The sequence below is a fragment of the Pterocles gutturalis genome, unplaced genomic scaffold (assembly GCF_000699245.1).
Source record: "Pterocles gutturalis isolate BGI_N339 unplaced genomic scaffold, ASM69924v1 scaffold12078, whole genome shotgun sequence".
Lineage (NCBI taxonomy): Eukaryota > Metazoa > Chordata > Aves > Pterocliformes > Pteroclidae > Pterocles > Pterocles gutturalis.
In genome coordinates this window covers 25249-47325 of record NW_010125704.1, presented here as the reverse complement: position 1 = coordinate 47325, position 22077 = coordinate 25249, and the positions used below count along the sequence as shown (strand labels likewise).

Here is a 22077-nt window from a genome sequence, read left to right as displayed (position 1 = left end):
TGTGCATCAGTCAGTATGGCTGAGCTGCCGTATTCCTCGCTGCAAATTCAACGATTGCCTTTAAAGGCAGATTCCGGTAGTTTGCAGCAAATTAAATTCAGTCCTAACTTGGACAGAGTCGTGCTCCCTCACCTCAGCCCTGCTTTATCCCAGGGGAAATCAGTTACAGCATATCTTTACCTAAAACATTCCATCCCAGAACACTGCCTGACTCTACTGTCAATTACACTGATCAGACGCCCGCAGCAGAAGCCGTCATACTGAACTTGACATCCCAGAACACTGCCTGACTCTACTGTCGATTACACTGATCGGACGCCCGCAGCAGAAGCCGTCGTACTGAACTTGGTAACACTAAATCTTCAGAACTGCCTTCTCCTTCCTTTTCTTGCAAGGACCCGCCAACGTGCTCTGCCACAGGATGTCACAACCGCAGCCGCGGCTCCGAAGAGACGTGCAAGCCCAGCGCCGGATCCTGAACTCAGCCCTTGTAAGGTTACCAGCTTTGCTTTAGAAAATTCATTTTGGCTGCGTTATTTCTGTGTGCTGGCTGTGCATTTACACTTCGCTTTCCATCTACAACTGGGGAGCTACAACAAATTTCAAGCAAACTACTGTTTGTGGTTCAAAGAGATTAAAAACCATTCCCCAAAAGAGTGACTAAGCAATTGCAGGAGGAGGACTGCACTCTGGGTAAAATCTCCTTTAATTTATGAATATTAAAGTGGATTGGGGCTTACGGTTTGATCTTCCACCATACCTCAATTTTTCTTTCAGAGTGTATTTTCGTATCAAGTCACAAAAATACAAGATGTTTTTAAACTCGCTACTTACTTGCTGCTTCCACCATCAACAAAAGGATTCCAATGTGAAGCAAAGTCAGTGCCAGCTGCCACAACCTGGAGATGAAGAAATTTTCATTTTTCTTCCCTGTTAAACTGAAGTACCTTATCCACAGCACATGAAGAGGCCTGGGAGATTCCCAAGCCCTGCAGAATGACCCATAAGCACCAAAATAAAATTGTGAAAGTTAAATAATATTTTACAATCTAATTATAAAGGAACTATTGAAAAGATGTCTTATTTTTTCTTAGACTGAAACTTAAAAGCAGCACCTGCAAATGGTATCAAGTGGCAATAAGTAACATGAAAGCAAAAATTTATGGTGAAAACTCCTATTTTCCACTCAGGGCACTTCCAAGACACTCTTCTAGCAAGGGAATGTACTGCAGCCACCTCCAAACTCCTACGAGATGCCATCGGCAGAGGCTGGGAGCATTCCTGTGTCACCAGACACTGCACCCAGGGGACCTCAGTGGTAACAAGGTGTACAGATCTAATCAGTCCCATTCAAACAAAGATTAACCTGTACCTACCTGGCGAACTGGAATTACAGCTGTAAAAAACCGGAGTGGGATTTTTCTGGAGTGCTGAGCACTATCGTCTCCAAATCAAAATTAACGGCAGCTGCTGCTATTCCCAACACTTATTAAAAACCGGAGCCCTTGTGTACACAGGCACATAGTAATCCTGAAGAACGTTAATTAGCTGATCTGCACAAACTGCCGAGGGCTGGAACAAACAGCAGCAGCTCACAAGGGGAAAAACCGGCTGCATGCGAGCTGACCGCCTTCCAACAAACAAGCAGCAAATAAACCCCGATGATGGAAAGATCAGGGACTCAAATGCAGAACGGCATCTTCACATTATCAAATTAATAGGCACATGTCGTTTTTTTTCATCAGAGCACGACTCCCCGCTCAAAGCATAGAAGGCAATTCATTTTCTTAAAAATGTGGCAATTGTCTGGGGCCCAAGAGTGGTCTTCTCATGACCTGATACTTCAGAGACATATTACTTAGAGTTGAACCACAAAACAATGAAGACACTATAATTTCAATAAATGAAGAAAAAAACCAAACTCATCCTTACCATTTCATCCCGAGCTTCTGTTTCTTTCCGCAGAGGGGGCTCAAACTGCAGCTTATCAACTACAAAACATTACATTTTCCACTTTAATACACACAACATTAGACTAGTGCCCTTCCAGCATTCACTGCAGTGAAACACACGTCATAACACATTTAAATATTATGTACACAACACTTAATTTGCCTATAAAATATGACTATCACTTATTGTCTAAATGCTTCAATTTGCAAATGTGAAACCCACAAGAAAGAAACAGACCAAAAGTAAATACCAAGTCATTATATGAAGGTACACCAAAGCATAACTAGGTAACCACACGTTACTTTTAATGCATGTGAAAGAGAAGTGAGAGGCTTTTTAACGCTTTCCGAAAAGCGTCACGTACGTGATGCAGAGGAGTGGATACCATTTACAGTACAAAAGGCATTTGTCCAAACCTAGAGGAAGACTGTTTCTACCCTCATAATTTCAACTTAGACCCAACTGAGTTCTATATTAATATTATTTTAAAAGAAAAGAAAATTTTTCTTATATTAAAAGAAAACACACCCCTATCAGGACAGCTGGTGCAATCACAAGTGCTCCATCAGGGTCAAGAAATGGTTTCACTTATGAACTTGAAACAATGTGCAGCCAAACACAAAATGCTACTTTTTTCTATATTTTCTCATCACACCATGACACCGAATGTACTCATGTGAAAAAATGCCCTCCTAATTATCAACTCGCTCTTATTTTTTTATGTTTGCGTGTTATTAGTGCTTTTGCTGTTTTAATTAAGGCTGCATGGTCCGACAGAAATTGCAGAGCTGGAAGGCTACACTGGTCATGCAAGGTTTCCATGTAAACATGACGATGCAGCAATGAGATGGAATGAAACAGCAGAAAAATATGCAAGTATTAATTTTGGTTTTGGAAAAATATTATTGAAGATCCACGTGTATGTGCCGTTTCTTCTGTTTCGCAAATGTGCCAACAGCAGAAGAGACTTTCCAGAGTATACAACAAAAGAATGACACCAACGTCCTCCATGGGTAGAAGCAAACCAACACCACAAACCGGGCAAAGCACGTTAGGAACTTACAGTTTATCTCCGACGCCGTTCTTTCTGCCCTAATGTTCCTGTTGGTAGAACGAATTGTATGGCGGATAACGGAGTGAGGCTGTAAGGGTTATAAACAGAAAATTGAGAAAAGTCGTGTGGCTTTCTGTTGGGTCTCAATCAACAATCAAACCAACAAAGGGAAAGAATAGCTGCTGCAGTCACACACTGTGACACGCACCGTCTTTGTCCCAGTCCTGCACAACCCGTGCACAGGATCTTCCTATATACCCACAGCACAAGCGGGACAAACGCTGGGGCAGTATTTCCAGGCTTCTCCGCACAGCAGCTCTAAAAACGGAGCTCTGAAAATGCTGGGGCAGTGAGCCTGTCAAACTGCAATCTTACATTCCCAAATCAAAGCACAGTATTCAAAAAAGACAAAAAATATCAGATGTTCTCACCTCAAAATCATCATCATCAACTTCACTGTAGTGTGGATGGTTCTCAGGATTATTAACTTTGTCCAACAGCTCAACTGCTAAAGATCTTGAGAGACCAGGCTGCCCTACAAAGCTATGCTAGAACCACAGAAAAAAACCAAGTTACAATATGCAACTGATGTGTAACGTTCATTAAAAAACATCCAATATAGAGTGTCACTGAATTTTGCCCGTTTTCCGGGGGCTATTTCTGTTTTCTGGGGGCTTGACTATTTCTTTAATGGCTCCTTGATCACTAGACTTCCTAACCCCTCTGTAAGCATGGGAATGCCACACTTTTGGCCATTTATTAATTGGAAGTTAAACTCTGAGTCAAGCAGTTACACCTTAACTTCAGTTTTTTAACATGAGTAGTTCAGCCAGGTTCAGGAAGGCAGAAATAGACACAAGAACTACTAAATACATCCATTTTCTATTTGGGTAACAGGAAGGGTCAACACCTATGAGGCTAAGCCCAAGAGGATGAAACACCCACTTGCAGGAAGGACAGGCTGAAAACAGCATGAGGCACATTTCTGTCATTTTTCCTACCAAAATTGTATAAAAATCTTGCTACTGAACAAAATCTTGCTACTTCCTACAGCTGACCAATGTCTCTTTCCTTCAGATTTCACCACCCATGTTGTAAGATCAGAGAAAGAAAATTCTTCCAGTTTGGTTTTCTATTGATCTGTTGCTCACTTTGAAGCAAGAGATCTTTCATTGATGTCATTAAATGTTCCAAGTCACTTACAGAAAGGAGTCTGTCTGCTGTTGGTCTCTTCTTTGGATTTTTTGTAAGTGCTATTTTGACAAAATTATGGAATGTTGATGACCTTAAAGAAAAATGAGGTTTTAGGTTCAATTTTTTAAAGATATAAAGATATTTTTATTATTTTTTATAAAGATATTTTTTATTTTAACACAGTTACTAAACAAATTGGAAATCGGTGTGCTAAATTAGAATGCTGTCCAAGTATCTCAGCTCAGGTTTGAATAATTACGTTACCAAGTTAACAAAACAGGGGAAAAAACATTTGATTCATGCAACTTGCATAGAAAAGTTTTGGTAGAGAAAATAAACCAAACACATACAGTGTTACTTCAACTTTTTCCATTTTCAATCGTTATGGAATTAGGTATTAGAAATAAAAATTGTGAATTATATACCCAGCAATCTCAAGATCTAGGCAAACCTGCCAAGTTCACTGTTCTTGGCTACAGGCAGGAAAATAAAATACAAAGTTCTAGACAAAGCCTCAACTTACTGTTCAAAATGCTTTATTATTATTTTCAGAACAACTCGGTGACTGTGTCACATCACCTCTTTTTAGATCCGAATTATGACTTGATGCTACAACTGGACCTACAATTTTTCCAGCATTTTTCTCTCAGTTGTATTTCTGTCAGTGTGCCTCTCTGGGGACAGCATCAGCCCCAGGCTGCTTGATTTCAAGTCACGTTACAAAACACATTTCCTCTGCTAGTCTCAGCATCTGAGAAGGCGGCACTGGAGCAGTGAAGTGCGTTGGCTGGGGTCACACCGAGCAGTTTCAATACAGGAAACATACACTTAGCAGTGTTTTCTCCCTTCCTGTAGCGCACATCTGCTCACCCAAACACCTCAAGACTGTACAGCAGCATCATGAGTAAAAAATCCTGCACAGCAGAATTGGTTTGAGTCTCAGAATTACAATGTTAGCAAGTGTGGTACCAAATCCTGCAGGCACTGGGAAGGTACCACAGGTTAAAGAAATGATGGAAGGATTAAACGATTACCTGTCGAACTGACAGTGGCAAATGCCCTATAATTGGAATTAAAGGATAAAAATATATTTTTTTTTCCTGGAATGTACAAAGAGGATCGAAGAAGAGAGATCTCATTTCCCTCTGGATCGATTTACATAGGTAGGGCTGTCCTGTCCCACACTGCTGGTTTTCTGGCATGTCAGAAAATACCTGCTGCTGGACCTTAACCCTCTTGTTTGCTTTCAGACACCTATAAAAAACAACTAGTTGTTTCTCAGTGAAACTCCTGTACGTGAAATCACCTCTCAGGTTCCTGAGTTTAAAACTAGCACACACTATTTTTCACTGCCTCCCCTCCTCAATGACAAAGAGTTTTTTCACATTATCTACAAAATATTGAACAAAGGAAAGAGTTTAACCTACCATTTTGGTTTTTCCTTTAGCTTTGGTGGCTGAAAATTACTTTTTGACATTAAAAACAAAGCCCTAAAGGTAAATGAAAAATAATGTTATTATACTGTAAAAAATAATTAATTTCATCCTAATATCTAAACACTTTAACACTTTCATGGTAAGAATCATACTGGTGAAACTGGATTATAGTCTATACTGTGTTAGAGGACAGACACAGTAAAGCTGTTGATTTTCTTATCTTTAAATAAAATCTTTTTATCGCCACGCATAATCCTTTTAAACAGAAGGCACCAGCTTCTCTAGTGATTTACTATCACTGGACAGTAAATCTCTACCTGTTCTTAATCAGATTGTTGATGACACTGTGAAGTTTTGGAATAAAAATATTTAAAAATTTGGTTATCGTTTCATTTCTAAATTTAAGAATTTAGCTTCAGACTGATGTTTTAAAAACAGACACAGCTCACGCAGAAAGCAGCTGTTTGATGAAGGAATCCTAGCGCGAGTTTCCAGGTCTGAGCTACCGAGCAGGTTAAGCTATATCAGAACAGTCCCTGCAGGGGCTGAAGAGGGTCCTGGAGGTAAGGAAGGTCCCTGGCCAGCAGACCTCATCGGGTGAAGATCAAACATGGGCGGCTGAAGCTCGGCGAGTTCAATCGCTGTTATGCCAACCGCCCAGATATCGCAGAGCTGGTTATATCCACCGTTCTTTTCCACCGCTGCAACTTCTGGGGCCATCCTTTAAAAGCAAAGGCATCGTTCATTGAGAGCACCAGCTGAACAGTGCCCGCACGCGGGCGGCACAAAGCGTGGCACGTAACCCTAGAGCAGAAACCCCCCCAAAAAACATAATTCAGGGAAAAGCCCGACCCCCTCCTCCCCTCACCCAGCATTAGGGGAGCGGAGAAGCACACAGAGGTGATGTGTTTTGCCCAAGGTCACGGGCTGGACGGCAGCGCTAGGAATAGAACCAGTCTCATGATTCCTGGTGCAATGCTTTAATGACCAGCTAATCTGCCTGCCCTCAGTCCTCCTTCCCCAACAGGATAAGGAGGACAGCGAACAATTAAAAGCCATTGTCTGGATTAAGCTGTACATATGTGTTCAGTCTATAGGAAGAATACCGCCCTAGGCATCTGAACTGCATCACAGTAATGCTGGAAACTAACAGCAGCTGAATTTGCATACATAACGCAGCTCAGGATTTACAGTGATCTATTTGCATATTCAGTGTTGCCTCGCACAGACATTAATCAGTAGAGGTGATTAAAAGATAGTTTAAAATCTGGTTTTTTTCACAATTCTTGCTGCACAGAAATTGCAAAGACATTGTTTAGTTTATTCACTAAAAGCGTAAGAAGTTACTGAGAAACTAAATGACCATGAGGTATCCAGACAAAGGGGAGAATGTTCTGCATTAATAAATTTGTTAGAAACAGCAATCTTGCCTCAAATATCAGGTAGCTTCTGTTACAGGAACAGATAAGCTACAATCAGTGCCTCCCAGACGTTTTAGGCATTTTAATTAATGAAAGAGAATTTATGCAATTGCTATATATATTTTAGAATATGTGTGTATACTTCAGCGTGTGGATTTTAGAATTCTTGGCATAAATACAGACTTAGCTTTGCACACAATCATAGCAACCAAAGCAGTTTCTCACCAGTAAGGGGTACCAATAAACGATTTCCTCTTCGCAATGGTGGCTGTTATTTTTGCTGCTACACCGAAGTCAGCTGGAAAATGAAATTATCACAGACTTAGAAAATCTCATTTTAAGACTTCATTTTATGCTAGGAAGTACTATATTATGAAAGAACAATCCCATTTCTCATTCAAATTTAAAATTCATTAAGCTTCAGTTGAAGATTAATAAGGAGATCAGCTAATGTCTTCACTGACACAACTTCAAATTGAAAAGCTTAGCTTCCACACACAGCTCACTCATGAATCCTGTTCCTCTCCCAGCTATTTTTCCATCTCACAATACAGCAACCAAGCAACCTCACGAAATTTAGTGGCCATTTAATTTAATATTCGAGAGGAAAAATAGCATCATGCTTTGGAAGCAGGACTATTCCTATGTTACTCATGGAGGAAACGCGGGGGGCCATCTGTTCTCATTTCTGGAGACTGTCTAGGGGACAATCACCCCTTGCTCTCAGAGCTGCAGATAATCAGGTGGTCTTGCAGAGCCAAAAATCTTTTCAGTTCTTCTTATTTTTATAGCATTTGTAGTATGATAGCTGGAGGGCAAATCTAACTAGTTTAGCAGGCAAAAAGGAAGGTATCAGTGCATAACCCAACTTAAATGCATTTAGTGGAAGCTCCTACGAGTTTCAAGGTTTTATTTTTTTTTTTCTTCTTCTTCTTCTTTAAAAAGCCGTCCTGTCCTAGCACAGCACTCCTGGTTCACCACAGGGGAGTAAACGTTGGGTTTTGAAGGCAGCACACTCAGATAACAAGAGATTCAGCCTGTTTGTGCCCCGCTAAATGCAAAACATCACTGGAGGAAGGCAGTTAATACAGATCTCTTGTGGGTTTTCATCTGGAGACCTCAGAGCACTTGCGGAGGAGGAAAGTTTCCTCTTCTCCACCTGCGTGGAAATGCCCAACGTTATACACTGGGCTAGAGGCACAGCCAGGATCAATCCCCACTTTTCCACAGGCTGCCAGGCTCAGGAAACGCTGTCTCACACAGCGGATCCTTGGAGGGTCGGAGGGAGAACTGCCATCGTGGCTCGGAACAAACCCGTTGATATCCAGGTAACCCCAACCTGGCCAGTTCCAGGGAAACACGGGAGGCTTCAAGGCTTGGTGGTTGAAAAAATAAATTATCTGTAACTTCTCGATGGAATGCAAAACTTGTATGTACACAAGCCCATGGATATGCACTTTCTATCATCAACTATTGTCCCAAACAAGAATAAGAACATCCTACAGTGCAACACCAAAAGGTTCATGCCACAGAGAACAGAATCTAATAAACCGACTGCAACAACACAGGAGATCTGCTGTATTATCATTTGCAGCAAGCTCCATCTTTGCTGTGTATGTTCTGTTCAAAGCAAAACAAAGCCTTGCAAAAGCTGAATACTCCTCTTGGAAGGCATGGTCTCTACATTCTGATTATTTTTTTGTCTTAATGGAATGCTAAAAGTAACTTGCTAAATCAAAGTACCCCAGCTGGTACTGTAGCTTTCGATCGATCAAATTAAAACATTCCCATTTGCTTTCTGTCTTATTATTCAATTCAGGCAACTTACCTAATTTGACATCTCCATGGTCTGTTAGTAGAATATTTGCACCCTAAAACATAATACATAGAAAGTTAAACATCTTTATCAGGAATATTTTTCTGTATTAGAAAGTTTAAGATAAGTTTCTCCAAGTTCCAAGTTACCTTTATATCTCTATGCATTTTGCCCTTCATATGCAAATAAGCAAGACCCTGGAAATAAACGAGACACAACACATCATTTTGCCATTTGTAAACACACTACAAAGCCAGTGCCATTTAAAAATTTTTATTTTCTTTTTTACGGGTCTACACCCCTGCCTCTGGCAGCAGCCAGTTAAGCCACCGCTTCAGGGAGAGGCGTGCATCCCCGTGATCCTCTCACGTAATTCATGGATACAAGGAGCAGGGAAAGAAAAGTTCCTTTAAGAAACAAGCTGCCTGCATCATCTTATTTCTGTATTTCTACAGTTATTAGCAATCGCAAAATGAAAGAGAATTTCAGCCATCTCATTGCAGAGTTTTTCCTCTACAAATTATTACAATTTACTGCCCCAGATCAAGCAGGCAGTTTAAAATGTGCTTTTTTTTTTCCCCTCCATGACTTGGCTACTTACCCCTTGCCCACTAGGTATGAGCTGTTTTCTGCAAGAAGGTTCAAAAATTTCTCCCAAACTACTGCACTAAATCCCTGTGTTAGCCACAGTTTCCCTGAAACTTCGGCTGACCGAAGAAACAGGAGCAGGACAGAGGCTCAGCATTTTGGTCCTGCAGTGGGATCCGCACAGATGTCTACTCTGGTGTGAACTCCTTGGCAAATTACAGCACAGAAGCTGCTCTGGCAATGGTTTTAAGCAAATATTTCCACTACATTAGTGGATTTTCTTGCTAATTTTTTTTTTTTACAATATGGAAGCTAACAGAGTAACTCTGGTTCTTTGGTTTCAGCCAGATTCCCAGTGCCTACAAATGTCAGTGATGGTACTGCAGCACTTTCTGAAATCCTCTTCTGTATCTATTTCTGTACTTGGAGCAAACACTTCATCATATACCTGCAGAAGTACCGTACCTGTAAAGTTTCTCTGCACACATATGCAATTTGTAACTCTGACAGAGGTCCCGTTACTGAAAATAAAGATTTAAAAGTCCATAAGTCTACAATATACAAAACATAAACATTACGTGAAGCAGCCAAAAAAGTGGTATGTCCATGCAAAAGTTCAAGACCGATTTTACGTGAACTGAAAAGAGGGGTTTGTTTGGTTTTACAGAAAGGCTTTCTGTAAAAAAACCAGCACAACAATAGAAGACAATACCCACAGCGAGAAGAAAACCTGTTTTGACAGAAATCTAATTATTATTTTACAAGTGATTTTGTAGTAATGTAATATCCTGTATTCTGAGGAAGGTAAAAAACAATCAGAGTGACTTCTGCTGATTTTTTTTTTATATTAGATACAGCGATGTTCTCTACTAGGGGCCTATGAGACTTTGAATTGTTTTAAAGCTATTTGTACTAACTGGCTGAAAAATAAAGCACAAAGAGTCCTGGTACTTGAAAACTCCCTGTTATCATTTAAAGGCAGAGCAAGTCCCCAGACTGCTTTTCCAACAACTCCAATAAATCCTTCGCAGAATCAACAACTCTAGATGAAACCTCAGAGAGGGAAAATAACAATAAAAGAGTGATACGGTACTGCACCACAGCAAGAACAACAAGTTCTTCCTACCCCTTAAGGATCAAGTGTAGAGATTTTCCAGTAAAAACCTGCTTCCTCACACCATGTACAGTCTCCATATGCAATTAGCGTGATTTCTGGTTGTGAATTTTTTCAGGGGTCTTTTTTCCACTCCTTCAGAAAGCAGACAACCTGCTTCTGCACATGGCATTCAGAGACACGGGCTGAGAGGAGCCAAGACCCGGGCGAGCTCCCAGCGTACAGCCACTGCAGCTGCTGGAGAGCTTCCCACTGGAACATCTCAAGCTCTTTGGGTCAGCATGGTGGAGAAAAATAACGAAATAAAGCATGTTCTGCCCTAGAGTATTACCCCAAAATGACAAACACCATATTTGAGAAGTGCTCTCAACACAATCTGTTGACTGCAGTTAAAAGACACTGTTCATGCCCTAAGAAAAAACATGTTCAGTGCCCAGCCAGTACCAACCATTCCCCGTTAGTTTGCTTATTATTTATTTTTCTTCTTTGCAGAAAGCTTCCAAAAGGTAGAAATGTTAAAATAAGTTTCCAAGTACCATGGTAAATATCTTGGAGGGATCCTCCACCGCAGTATTCCATGCATATCCACAGCTTTTCACGGCTATCGAGAGAAAGTGAAAACACAGGCATCAGAAGCTGACTGATCTGTATACAGAACAGGGTTAATAATGATTATTTAAAGTATTTTCTACTGGTCTTGATCACTTTTTGTTAAAAATACAGGGCCTCCAAAAAGGGTACTGGAAATTTAGAATTTTAGCCATTTGGTCCCAGTTGACGTCCATTTGGGCTGTACAGATTACTTAAAAAATGCAGCCCTCCAAGAAACCTAAAGATGAAGCCTCATAGAAAAAGACCCAACAGGCAAAGCGGTGATATATATTCCCACCGAACCAATTGATAAATGGCAGAGTTCCACAGAAATGGAAAATATTCCCCAGCTCTCTGTATAACATTTAACGTGTGCACTTGAAGATGCAGCCAGCTGGCATCACCTTGTTTCTGCCTCTCAGAACGTCGCATCTGTTACACCAGAATGATGAAAAATATTATTACCAGCAGCTCAGATTTAGTGTTTTGCTCTTACAACTCACTGCCTATACTCCCACAGCACGCAAGACTACCATTAAATAAAATATTAAATAAAATTCTGCTCGTGATAAATAATGAGCTACTTTTATATTAAAAGTGATAAATGTTTAAAATCTGCCCCACAAGTGAGCAGGATTGGATATGTTGCAAGAGTCTCTAGGGGAAAAGTTTCTTTCTGTTCCTAGTGATAAAAATATTCCAGCCTTCTGGCCAGCAGAGAAAACAAAGTATTAGTCACTTTTTTTTTTTTTAAGGCCAACTGGGAATCAAAGGGAATTCAACCTAGAGAAGAACGCTGAGAGAGGATGTAAGTGCTAAACCAGACCGAGCATTGTCTTAGGAAAGAACCAGCAGAAATGCAGATAGAAGAAGTGAGGTTTACCTGAGATAGCTCCCAAAATAGGCGACTATGTTGCAATGTTTGCATTCTTTAACCATATATATTTCTTGCTGTATCAAGGAAAAGTCATCTCCTGAAAAACAAGAAGCAGTCACAGCTACATTACACGCAACTGAACATTCAGAGACGGAAGGTACGCACGTCACTCTTAAAAACACGCCACGGACCTGGAGAATCGCAAAGCCTTTCACGAGGGCTTTCCAGCACACCCGCCTGCTCAGCAAGAGTCACCTACACACACCATCCTTTCTGTTTCCACTCTTTATTACAATGCTTTGCATGAGACACATCACAAGATATTTCTTGAAGTCCAACAGAGGAGGGCTGGCTTGGTGGCCTGGACACGATCCATCTGTTCAAACAGCTCAGCACGCACCGAGAGCGCTTTGAAAAGGAAGCGGAGGGAGCCCACGGTAGGACGGGAGCCCACGGTAGGATGGGAGCAGGATGGGAGCCCACGAGGAAACTCCGGAGCAGCCCCCGTACAGCCATCAGACAGCCCCAGCTGGAGCCGATTTGGCTTTATGGGGACACACTTGGTGCTCACAGCACAAGGGTCCAAGTGACAGAAGGAGAAATCACTGCAAACTAACTGCAGAGTCCCCTGCCTGAAACCAGAAGAGATCACATACCACAGGCTCTTTATTAAAAGCATTTCATCCAAAACGTCTCCGATAGAGCATATGGTCCGCACACCCACTCAGCCACCGCTGACTCAGAAGAGAAGCAGAGAGTCCTCAGCACTCTTATCAGTGCATTTTGGGATGAGGACAGCTACATAAGCACATTTGCACATTTTAAACATCCTTTGCAAAAAAAAAAAAAATTATGCTGAAAAATATATTAGGGCTAGAGCAAGAGCCTCACATGTTTCTGCCTCTTTAATTTAAAAGGGTAAAAGCTGTCATAAACTAAAAAATAAAAATTATAGATGCAATGAAGCAAACTAAAATACCTGAGAGCTAGGATAAACACTGGTATACTTTTATTAAATCCCACTGAGAGAATTTCCAAAGAGAGGATGTTCTTCCCAGAATCCAGAGTTGAAAGACCGCAGCTGAAGCTCAGGGCAGGCTTACACCCAGCCCAGCTCCGGAGGGACATATCGGCTGGCTGACAACCTGAACAGCAGCGACACATCAAACAACATCAGCACAGCCTGACAGCCTCCCTCAGAAGAGCAACATCCCAAAAATCACCCTATTAGGCCATCCCAGGCATGTGCCTTCTCTGTGACCATGCACAGATATACTTTTATTCTTCCTTTGGCATGAACAAAACTTCTGTAACAGCTTGTAGGACACTAAAGACTAGAATTTAGATCAAGGTTTTAGGTAAAATGTTGCTCCAGACAGTATGGTAGGTACCACGTTCTCTCAAGGAAAAAATGGCTTTGTATGTTTGCTTTTAAAGTTTCACTAGTAAAAGTTACCTCCTGCTATCAAAGTCAGGGATGCACAACCCAGCAAACATGTTCTGCTTTGTTCTGCTTCCCTTAATTTACATGATTTTGACAAGTCCAAGAGGTCTCAAGCACTGCTGTAAATTCTCTTTGGATTCTTCACGTGTTTATTTAACAAGCAACAGCACAGCTAATATTCTTAATAACCTCTTTAAAACTAGATGTGTTTATTTGCTGTGTTTTGAAGCAAGTTCCCAGAGCAACACTGTCACTGGTGCGGGCAGGACCCACCGCAGCCGGTACTGGTGTATGGACCCACGGCACTCACCAGCCCTTTGCAAACCCCAGCTCTCCATACGTACACCGGTACGTAGAAGATATTTAGTGATATCACAAAAGAAGTGCCAATTTGATATAACCACTTCCAAATGATCACAACCTTTACGCCTCAATGACCACCAGACTCAAGAAAATAATGACGAAATACAAAGGTAGGAGGGAACACACTTGGATGAATACATCCCTGATTGATTCTGGTAAATCCTCAAGGGCCTCTTGAAGTTGAATTGTACGAAGAAACACTTCAGCAGGGCAGGAAAACATTAGGAAAAGAGTTTCAAATGTCACGAGTCTTTTTTTAAACACAAGTAGTATTTTTTTAAATAATTAAAAAAAAAGAAAAGGCAACACGATTTCCATAAACGTAGCACGGGTTTCACACTGCGCTTGCTCAATGGGTTACCTTTCAGCTACAACTTTGCTTAAATTCATGCACCCTGCCTAGAAATGACTACAATGAGTAAAGGATTCTTGATTTTGAATCAGATGGATTCATTCCTCCCATTTCTCTGACAAATTTCCCGAGGGAAATTGTTGAACACTCACAGATAACTCACTGGAGCATTTTAAAACTACTGAAGTTTTTCAAGAAAGACAAATCTAAGCAATTTTGAAGGCAAAAGCCTTCACCCCACACCAAAGAAGGTACTGTCCTTCTCCAACGCTACGTCCGCAAGTTGAGGGTATTGAACGCCCAACATCCATGCTCTCGTCTTCAACTGCCATCTTCAAACCCAAGAATCTTTGAGAGGGCAGAAGCAGCACTGCAGCAAAGCTCACATGTGAAAATCGCGATCAAGAAGCATTCCCAAAACAGCAAAACCTTGCAGGCAGCAGCTGGAATTGCCCATCGATAGCACATCACCGGGGCTGCCTAGGAATGCAAGTTCTAGGAACCATGACTAATGGGGGAAAAGAGAAGGAAATATGGGGATTTGGGCTAGAAAAAGACTGACAGCAGAAAAGAGAACAACCTTCATGCACATAAAAGATAGCAGGGAAGGGGGGGAGAAAGGATAATCTGTTCTCCAGTTTTATGGTAAGACAATTAGCAATGGACTTAAATTGCCTTAACGTACACTCCCTGTAGAGATGAAAAGCTTTTCCTACCAGAATAACATCGCAGCACTGAACTCGAAGGGATGGGAAGCTGTGAAATTCCCCACCAGTGAAAAAAAATGAAGAAAATGCTGCACAAGTACCCAGCAGGAGTGACTGGGGCTGATCCTGCCTGTAGGAGAGGACGACAGAAAAGGTGATCTCTTGATTTGCAATTAATAAATGAAGAATCTGTGCAAGAAATGAGGATGCCTACAGAAAAATTAAAAAAAGATTTGAGAGAGGAAAGAGGGGTGCAGGCTGAATACAGACAGGGAGCTGACAGAGAAGTAGCAAACAGATGGAAAGAAGAGGAGAAGTATCCGTGAGAAAAGTTTGGCTAAAATATGCAGAAAATTATTCTGAAAGATCAGACAGAGATAGGAAAGAAGATGTATAGTCGTTTGAAGACGACAAGAATTAATTCAAAACAAAGGAATTCAGAGTTTCCAGGCAGCTGGAGTATTAATCTTGGCAAGAGACGCTGCAACAGGGCAAAAATTAAATATCCTTGGATAGCATGAAAAAAAAAAGAAGACAGTAAGACAAAGAATTTGTAGAAAATACTTTGTCGAGAGGGAGACAGCAAGACAAAAAGAATCGGATCAAAGGTGACAATATACCCATACAAAGAGATTTTCATCTGCTTTAGTCATCAAAGCTTGCTTGATGCGAAATAACGCGGAATTGGAAAAATGTACTTTTTGTCTACTCACATGTTTGCAATTATGGGTTATGTGGCATGCTGCGCAAAAACATCGTTTAGGGAGCCGCTGTAAATCACACGAGCGGCATGGTGAGTCACTGCAGCTTGCTACTATTATGTAATTTTACCTCTGCAGCGAGCCACACAGGACACAGCAGAGCGGTACAACGGAATATTCTCCTCCCATCCCGGCGCGCAGCCGAGGCTGCTCTGCTTGGCACAACCAGCTGCTTGTTCTCCAGCACAGCTGGCAGGGAGGAGCGCTGCCGAAACTCCGATCATTGTGTGATGGGATCGGGTCAGATTTCAGAAGCGAAGCAGAGCAAGGCCTGGTAAATTCAACCTAAATCCACATTGAAACAGGAGAGCATGGAGAAAACTGATGGCCCATTAGCACTAGGGAATTATTCTATTTGCAGACCCTGCTTCTCACCTACGTGGAACTGGTATGGACAGATGTCCTGCCAAGTCATCCTAGACGGAGAGCATGTGTCTCCTGGATCCACACACCCCACTCTGCAGTGTGGGAAGGCGTTGATGGCTCCAGTGCCTACCACACAGCACTCCTGGGTCTTCTGAGCACGCCTGACCTTGATGGTTTTTAAGCACATTTATTCCTGGTCATATTTTCATCTGCTTCACTGATTGCTTTCAGTGGTCCCATCCTGCAAAAAGACCCATCGCCACCTCTCACAACTCCTCCTGGGTCTGCTGTGAATCACTTTGTTGTCCAAAAGGCTCCTCGGGGAAGAAATTAATAGTTACTGGTTTAAATTGGTTTATTCTGCATTATTTCAGCACTGCATCACAGGGATGGTGCCGTGCGGGAACAGAGGGAGGGACGGGCCGGGCAGCGTCCAGGGCTTGCACGCAACTGGGAGGAGGGAACTGACGGCATTCGGAGACATGCACGGTGTCACCGATTGTTGTCCAAAAGGCTCCTCGGGGAAGAAATTAATAGTTACTGGTTTAAATTGGTTTATTCTGCATTATTTCAGCACTGCATCACAGGGATGGTGCCGTGCGGGAACAGAGGGAGGGACGGGCCGGGCAGCGTCCAGGGCTTGCCCGCAACTGGGAGGAGGGAACTGACGGCATTCGGAGACATGCACGGTGTCACCGACGGGTGGGACAGAAGCACTGATTAAGAGGCGAGATGTTCAAGGTGCCGGCCAGCCTGCCAGCACTCCTGCCCTCAGTGCGCCGTCCGCACGGGCCCCAACATGCCAGCAGGACACAGCAGGCTGCCTGGCAGGAGGTGTGATGGGTGCTCCGAAGCCTACCTGCCAAGCCTCTCTGGGGAGCTTGGCTGTGGATGCTTTGCAGAGTTGGGAATTTTAACACTATAATTAACATTTGTTGCTTAGAAGCGAGATGCCGTTGAGCAACTGGAGCGGGTGGACACCACTGTACGGGGCGCTGAAGGATGAACCAAGAGACTCCTGCCTCTGGAGTCAGCAGAAGCGACTGTCACCCTGGCAGGGACCATTCCTCAAATGTTTTTTATGTCAACAACTTGAGCTCCCACACATGGAGAGGAAGTCCCATGGGAGTGACAACTCTGCAGAAACCATTCGTCCCAGTTTACAAACTCCACAGCCAAGCAATAGCCACACCTCGAATAATGTGTTTGGTTTTGGGCCCCTCACGACAAGACACTGAGGTGTTGGAGCAGGTCCAAAGAAGAGCAATGAAACTGGTGAAGGGCCCAGAGCACAAGTCTGATGAGGAGCAGCTGAGGGAACTGGGGTTGTTCAGACCGGAGAAGAGGAGGCTGAGGGGAGACCATATCACTCCCTGCAACCCCTGAAAGGAGGCTGTGGCAAGGTGGTGTCTCTTCTCCCAAGTAACAAGTGACAGGACGAGAGGAAATGCCCTCAAGTTGCTCCAGGGGAGGTTTACCTCAGATATTAGGAAAAATATCTTCACCAAAAGGGTTGCTGAGCATTGGAACAGGCTGCCCAGGGAAGTGGTGGAGTCACCATCCCCGGAGGGATTTGAAAGACGGGTAGATGTGGCACTTAAGGACATGGTTTAGCGGTGGAGTTGGCAGTGTTGGGTTAACGGTTGGACTTGATGGTTTAAAGGTCTTTTCCAACCTAAACAATACTATTGTTCTAGGATCTACAGGTCATCATCTCCTCTGGGCTGATTTCCAGACATCCCCATGCTCCCCAGCTCTCTCCAGTCACTCCAAACCACCTTCCTGCACGCAGTGAGGGTTTCATCTCTGCTGAAGAAAGGGATGGCTTTCCCAACACACAGGCTTCTGCTGAGATCAGAGTTTTGCTGCCAGTCTTTCCCCATTACCCTCATTAACATTTTCCAGTCCCCATTCAGAGAGCTTGACACACCATGTGACTGAACAACAGCCCCAAAATATTTCTGGAAATGTGGAGAGGATGCAAGGCATCACTGTAGCATCCCACCCCACAGCTCTGACACGTACCAAACCCCTGTCTTCTTCACCACCCTGCAGACCTGCATTGCTCTTTACCAACCATTCTGAAAACTGAGAACAATCCTTTTCAAGTTTCACATCTTTAAGAAGGAGAGTAATTTAAACTGCATTCAAGCATCTGAGCTGTTTTATCCATACCTCTTTCTTGGGACATAAGGAAACCTGCAGTCTGACAGAAAGAATTTAAATTCCCCAAACGTGAAGCTCAGAAACTTGATTCCAAGCAGGAAACTGTTATTTGGAAACAATGATGTTTCCACCAGCAAATTTTATTGCCAGGCATCTAGCTGCCAGCTGCTAACCACTGATGGTACCGATTATCTCTCGACTGATAGAAAATATCACCGATGGTGACGTGGGGCCACAGCAGCACGAGCTCTGCAGTAAGCAGCACACAAGTGCTTGGAGTGACTGGTCTAACACCAGAAACAATTTCCCCATGTACGTTCTCTTCTGCCCTGCTTGGATCCTACTCATGAGCAGCCATGCCATCATATAATCTATATTCATATTCCCTAATACTTTCATCTCTTTTCCTCTCTTTGCCTTATCTACTCACTGTTGGACATCTCAGCCTTCCATGATCCCATCTTTACTCTCCCTTCTCCCACTGCCATCTCACTACTGATATTTTGCTTCATCTATTTTGTCAAGTGGAGCATCATCGTAATTTCAAGTACCCCTCAGCAACCTACCTTCACCCCAAGTGTCACACTCTGCATTACCTTCCAGCTGAAATGTGTCATTTGTCAGCTTCTTTCCTACTCCTAACACCTCCTTCCTCCCCGCAACCCCTTCTGCTGGCCTTCTGTCCTGGGTTCAGCTGAGACAGAGTTCACTTTCTTCATCATAGCCAGCAAGAGGCTGAGGTTTGGATTGGTGCTCAGAAGAAAGCTGATAACAAGTGATGTTTACGCGGCTGCCAAGGTCTTTCAGCTTCTCTGGCTGTCTGCAAACAGGAGAAGCTGGGAGGGAGCACAGCCCCAGTGACCAGCCCAGGATTTGATCTTAGGTTCAGGATCAAGACCCAGAGTGGCCAATAATCTATTCCATAACGTAGCCGTCATGCCCAGGATAGAGGTGAGGACCCTTTTGGTTCCGGATCTCTTTTGCTCCGGGTCATCTCGCTCCAGGTGGTCGCTCTCCCAAGGCCTTCCCCCCCCACCCCGGTCAGCTCCGGGTCTGAGACGCTTGGACTGTTCTCTCCGTTCCCTGAGTGCGGTTTCGGGACTCTCCCTGCTCCGGGATCATTAGCTGGGAACAGGCTGAGCCGTGGTCATCGGGTGAGGGGGCAGAGTTGCTGTGTATCACTCATTTGTATATAGTATTACTTTCAATATTATTGTAGTTCAGTTATTAAATTGTTCTTATCTCAACCCGCGAGTACTTTTTTCCCTTTACCCCTTTAATTCCCTCCCCCATCCTCGGGTGAGCGGGTGTGTGTGAGTTGGCCCCTAGCCAAGGGCTAACCCATCACACCTTCTTCATCCCAAAAACCCTGTGCTGTAAGTGAAAGCTTACACTCCATGGAAACATGAGCTCACTCACTCTGGATACACACATTTCTGAAAGAAGAACAGCAGGTTATACATGCAATATAAGCATGCAAAGTAAAATTAGACCAGATTTCAAGAATTTAATTAAAATGCTGGGCACTCCACACTAAAAGACCACGCTGTCTTTGTTTTGCTTCCTAGGCAGGCTGAGCAGCTGTGCGGGCGCAGCAGTACCACCCAGGACGTGGCACGGCACAAGGCGATGTCCAGGCTTGAACGGCTCCGGCACCCTTGGAAACTCAGGTGTTCTGCTCTGGGTAACTGCTGGACAGACGCAGCAGTGCTGGAACAAGCTGCACACCCACCTTCTTCCAACAGACTGGTGCTGGTGTCCCCCAGGCTACGGTGAGGCCAGGCTGATGGCACAGGAGGTGGCAGCCAGCAAACGAGCGCAGGAATCAGAAGCGAGGGCTTCTGGCAGGGGCTGACCAGCCGCTGTTTAGTGCGTAAAACCTGCATCTATTTGAACCTGCATCTATTTGAACTGCTGTGCAAAAAGGACACGATCCCAAGCCCGACCAGGTTACGCACCGCAAGGCAGCAAAGGTATAAGCAGTACCGAGAAGTTATTTTCATATTTCTTCAACCCCAGGCGCTGCAAACTACAGTTCAACCCCTGCAGGTTTAGTTTAAATAAGCCTCAGTCTTGTTCTCCTCCACAGCTCACAGCATCCCTAGGGAATTTATTACACAGAGAATCGGGCTGCCTTGCCAAAATACCCTTCTTCAGTTCCCAAACCACCCTGGACTCCACTGTGCTGCAGTCATGGTCCAGAGACGACAAACCTCCACCGCAGCCTGACTCAGCCCCGCGGCTGTGTTCCTACGCGGAGTATCAGTCTCCGCATCTGAACCATGAGATACAAACCAAACGTAACGAACCAGACCTGGCTTCCAATGTACTGCGCGCTGTAGTACACACCTCTGGGTGACTATTTTCCCCTGTACAAAATCCCTTGAGCAGTTCCAACTCCAGTTTAAGATCCCACCTGAACTAGGCAAGTGGCTACTTCTGGCCTTTACAGGTTAGCTCAGCTGGAAAACACAAAATTGGACCAAACTAAACCCAGCAATGAGATTCTTCTGGAACCTTGCAAAAGGCACAGAGCACAACAGATTACCGCCAGCCCTCTGGGTGTCAAAGATCTCCCAGGGCACTATTTATCACTACAGCAGTATTTACAATGGACGTAAGTAGATTTTAAAGTATTTTGTTTATCACACTTTCCCAGAGAGAAAGTTCTGTGGCAGAAAACTACACTGGCAAATAGTTACCTCTCTGTATAGACTCCGCTCTGGATTCATCTGCTAAACCCATAGAAGGAAGTGGCTTCAGTGTTTCAGATGGTTTTGGCTTCTACGCTGCTGAGTACAGTTGGATTAGTTTCTGAAATAGAATTGGCTCCCAAATTATTTGAAGCATTTGTACTCAGTGAATGCTGGGAAATGTCATTAGCGTGCCATAATACTTTTGCCTAATGCTCTCCAAAGTCTATGCCAAAAAAAGTGAAAAACACTGTCTATTTTGATTCTAGCAGCACAGCTTAAGTAACTGCGGTAGCACATCTAGAGTACTGTCCAAAAATTCAAATAAATTAGTGACTGTAACCTTCTAAGTAGAGAGTTTATTTCCTTTGTCTGGAGAAGAGACAAAGGAAGCTAACAGCAGATGAAATAAAATCTGCATTAATATTGGAGTCTTGGCTATAAATTGGAGCCTCTTTGCCTACCAACTCGCTCGCTACCTGCGGCAGATGAGGGAGTAACACGACCAAAAAACAATTAATACCCGCCCGCCATTTCAGCAGTTTTGCTAGGTCTCCCAAAACGCTGCCATCTTATTGTGCGCAGTTTCTTGCAGCTTTAATTCAACACATTCCTCACCTCCTCTGGGGCATTTTTTGCTTCAGAGTCTTTTGTCTTCTGCTCCCAATTCCCCCTCTATGTATTAATCAAGTGTTGAGTTTGGAGCTCTTATTTTCCCATCTGCTAATGAATTCCCATCTACGAGCCACCTCCTCCTCCTCTCCAGAAGATGCTGTATATAACTCATACGTCTATTTCTCTGGTGACTAACTCATGAAACTTATTACCGATCTTTTTCTAGTTGTGCCCTACGGTCTGACGGAAGCTTGTGCTTGTCCTCGGAGGGGCTGCCCTCCCCTGGGGACCGCCGGAGCGAGCTGCAACAGCTTCTGACACTGTCCTGGTCCAGGAATTGATGGTGCTGTGCAAACACAGTCCTACAAAGCTATTCAAAACCCTTAAAATTAGTCAGAATATTGAACCAGGGAGCAGCTGTTTGTTTTTTGTTTTTTGTTTTTTTTTTTTTTTAAATCTGGAAGTTTTTGAACAGCCATGTCTTCCTGCAAAGAGAGTAAGCTGCTGCACAGTCCAGCCACCCTGCAGAGGCAGCAGACATCCCAGAGAACTAAAAAAAAAAAAAA

The 22077-nt window shown here is 43.4% G+C and overlaps 1 protein-coding gene across 1 annotated transcript in view; it reads right to left on the bottom strand.

Annotated features, from left to right (window-relative positions):
- The window catches only part of MAP4K5 (mitogen-activated protein kinase kinase kinase kinase 5), a 44994-nt gene that overhangs the window by 18963 nt on the left and 3954 nt on the right, over positions 1-22077 (bottom strand). Inside the window, exons 2-14 of the mRNA XM_010078677.1 lie at positions 12051-12141; positions 11113-11177; positions 9928-9983; positions 9024-9071; positions 8887-8929; positions 7284-7356; positions 6227-6358; positions 5629-5691; positions 4211-4292; positions 3439-3555; positions 3017-3095; positions 1933-1991; positions 835-899 (exon numbers count right to left, since the gene is read on the bottom strand). Coding sequence (XP_010076979.1) covers positions 835-899; positions 1933-1991; positions 3017-3095; positions 3439-3555; positions 4211-4292; positions 5629-5691; positions 6227-6358; positions 7284-7356; positions 8887-8929; positions 9024-9071; positions 9928-9983; positions 11113-11177; positions 12051-12106 — 938 coding nt within the window. The 5' untranslated portion in view covers positions 12107-12141. The remainder of the gene's footprint in view (positions 1-834; positions 900-1932; positions 1992-3016; positions 3096-3438; positions 3556-4210; positions 4293-5628; positions 5692-6226; positions 6359-7283; positions 7357-8886; positions 8930-9023; positions 9072-9927; positions 9984-11112; positions 11178-12050; positions 12142-22077) is intronic.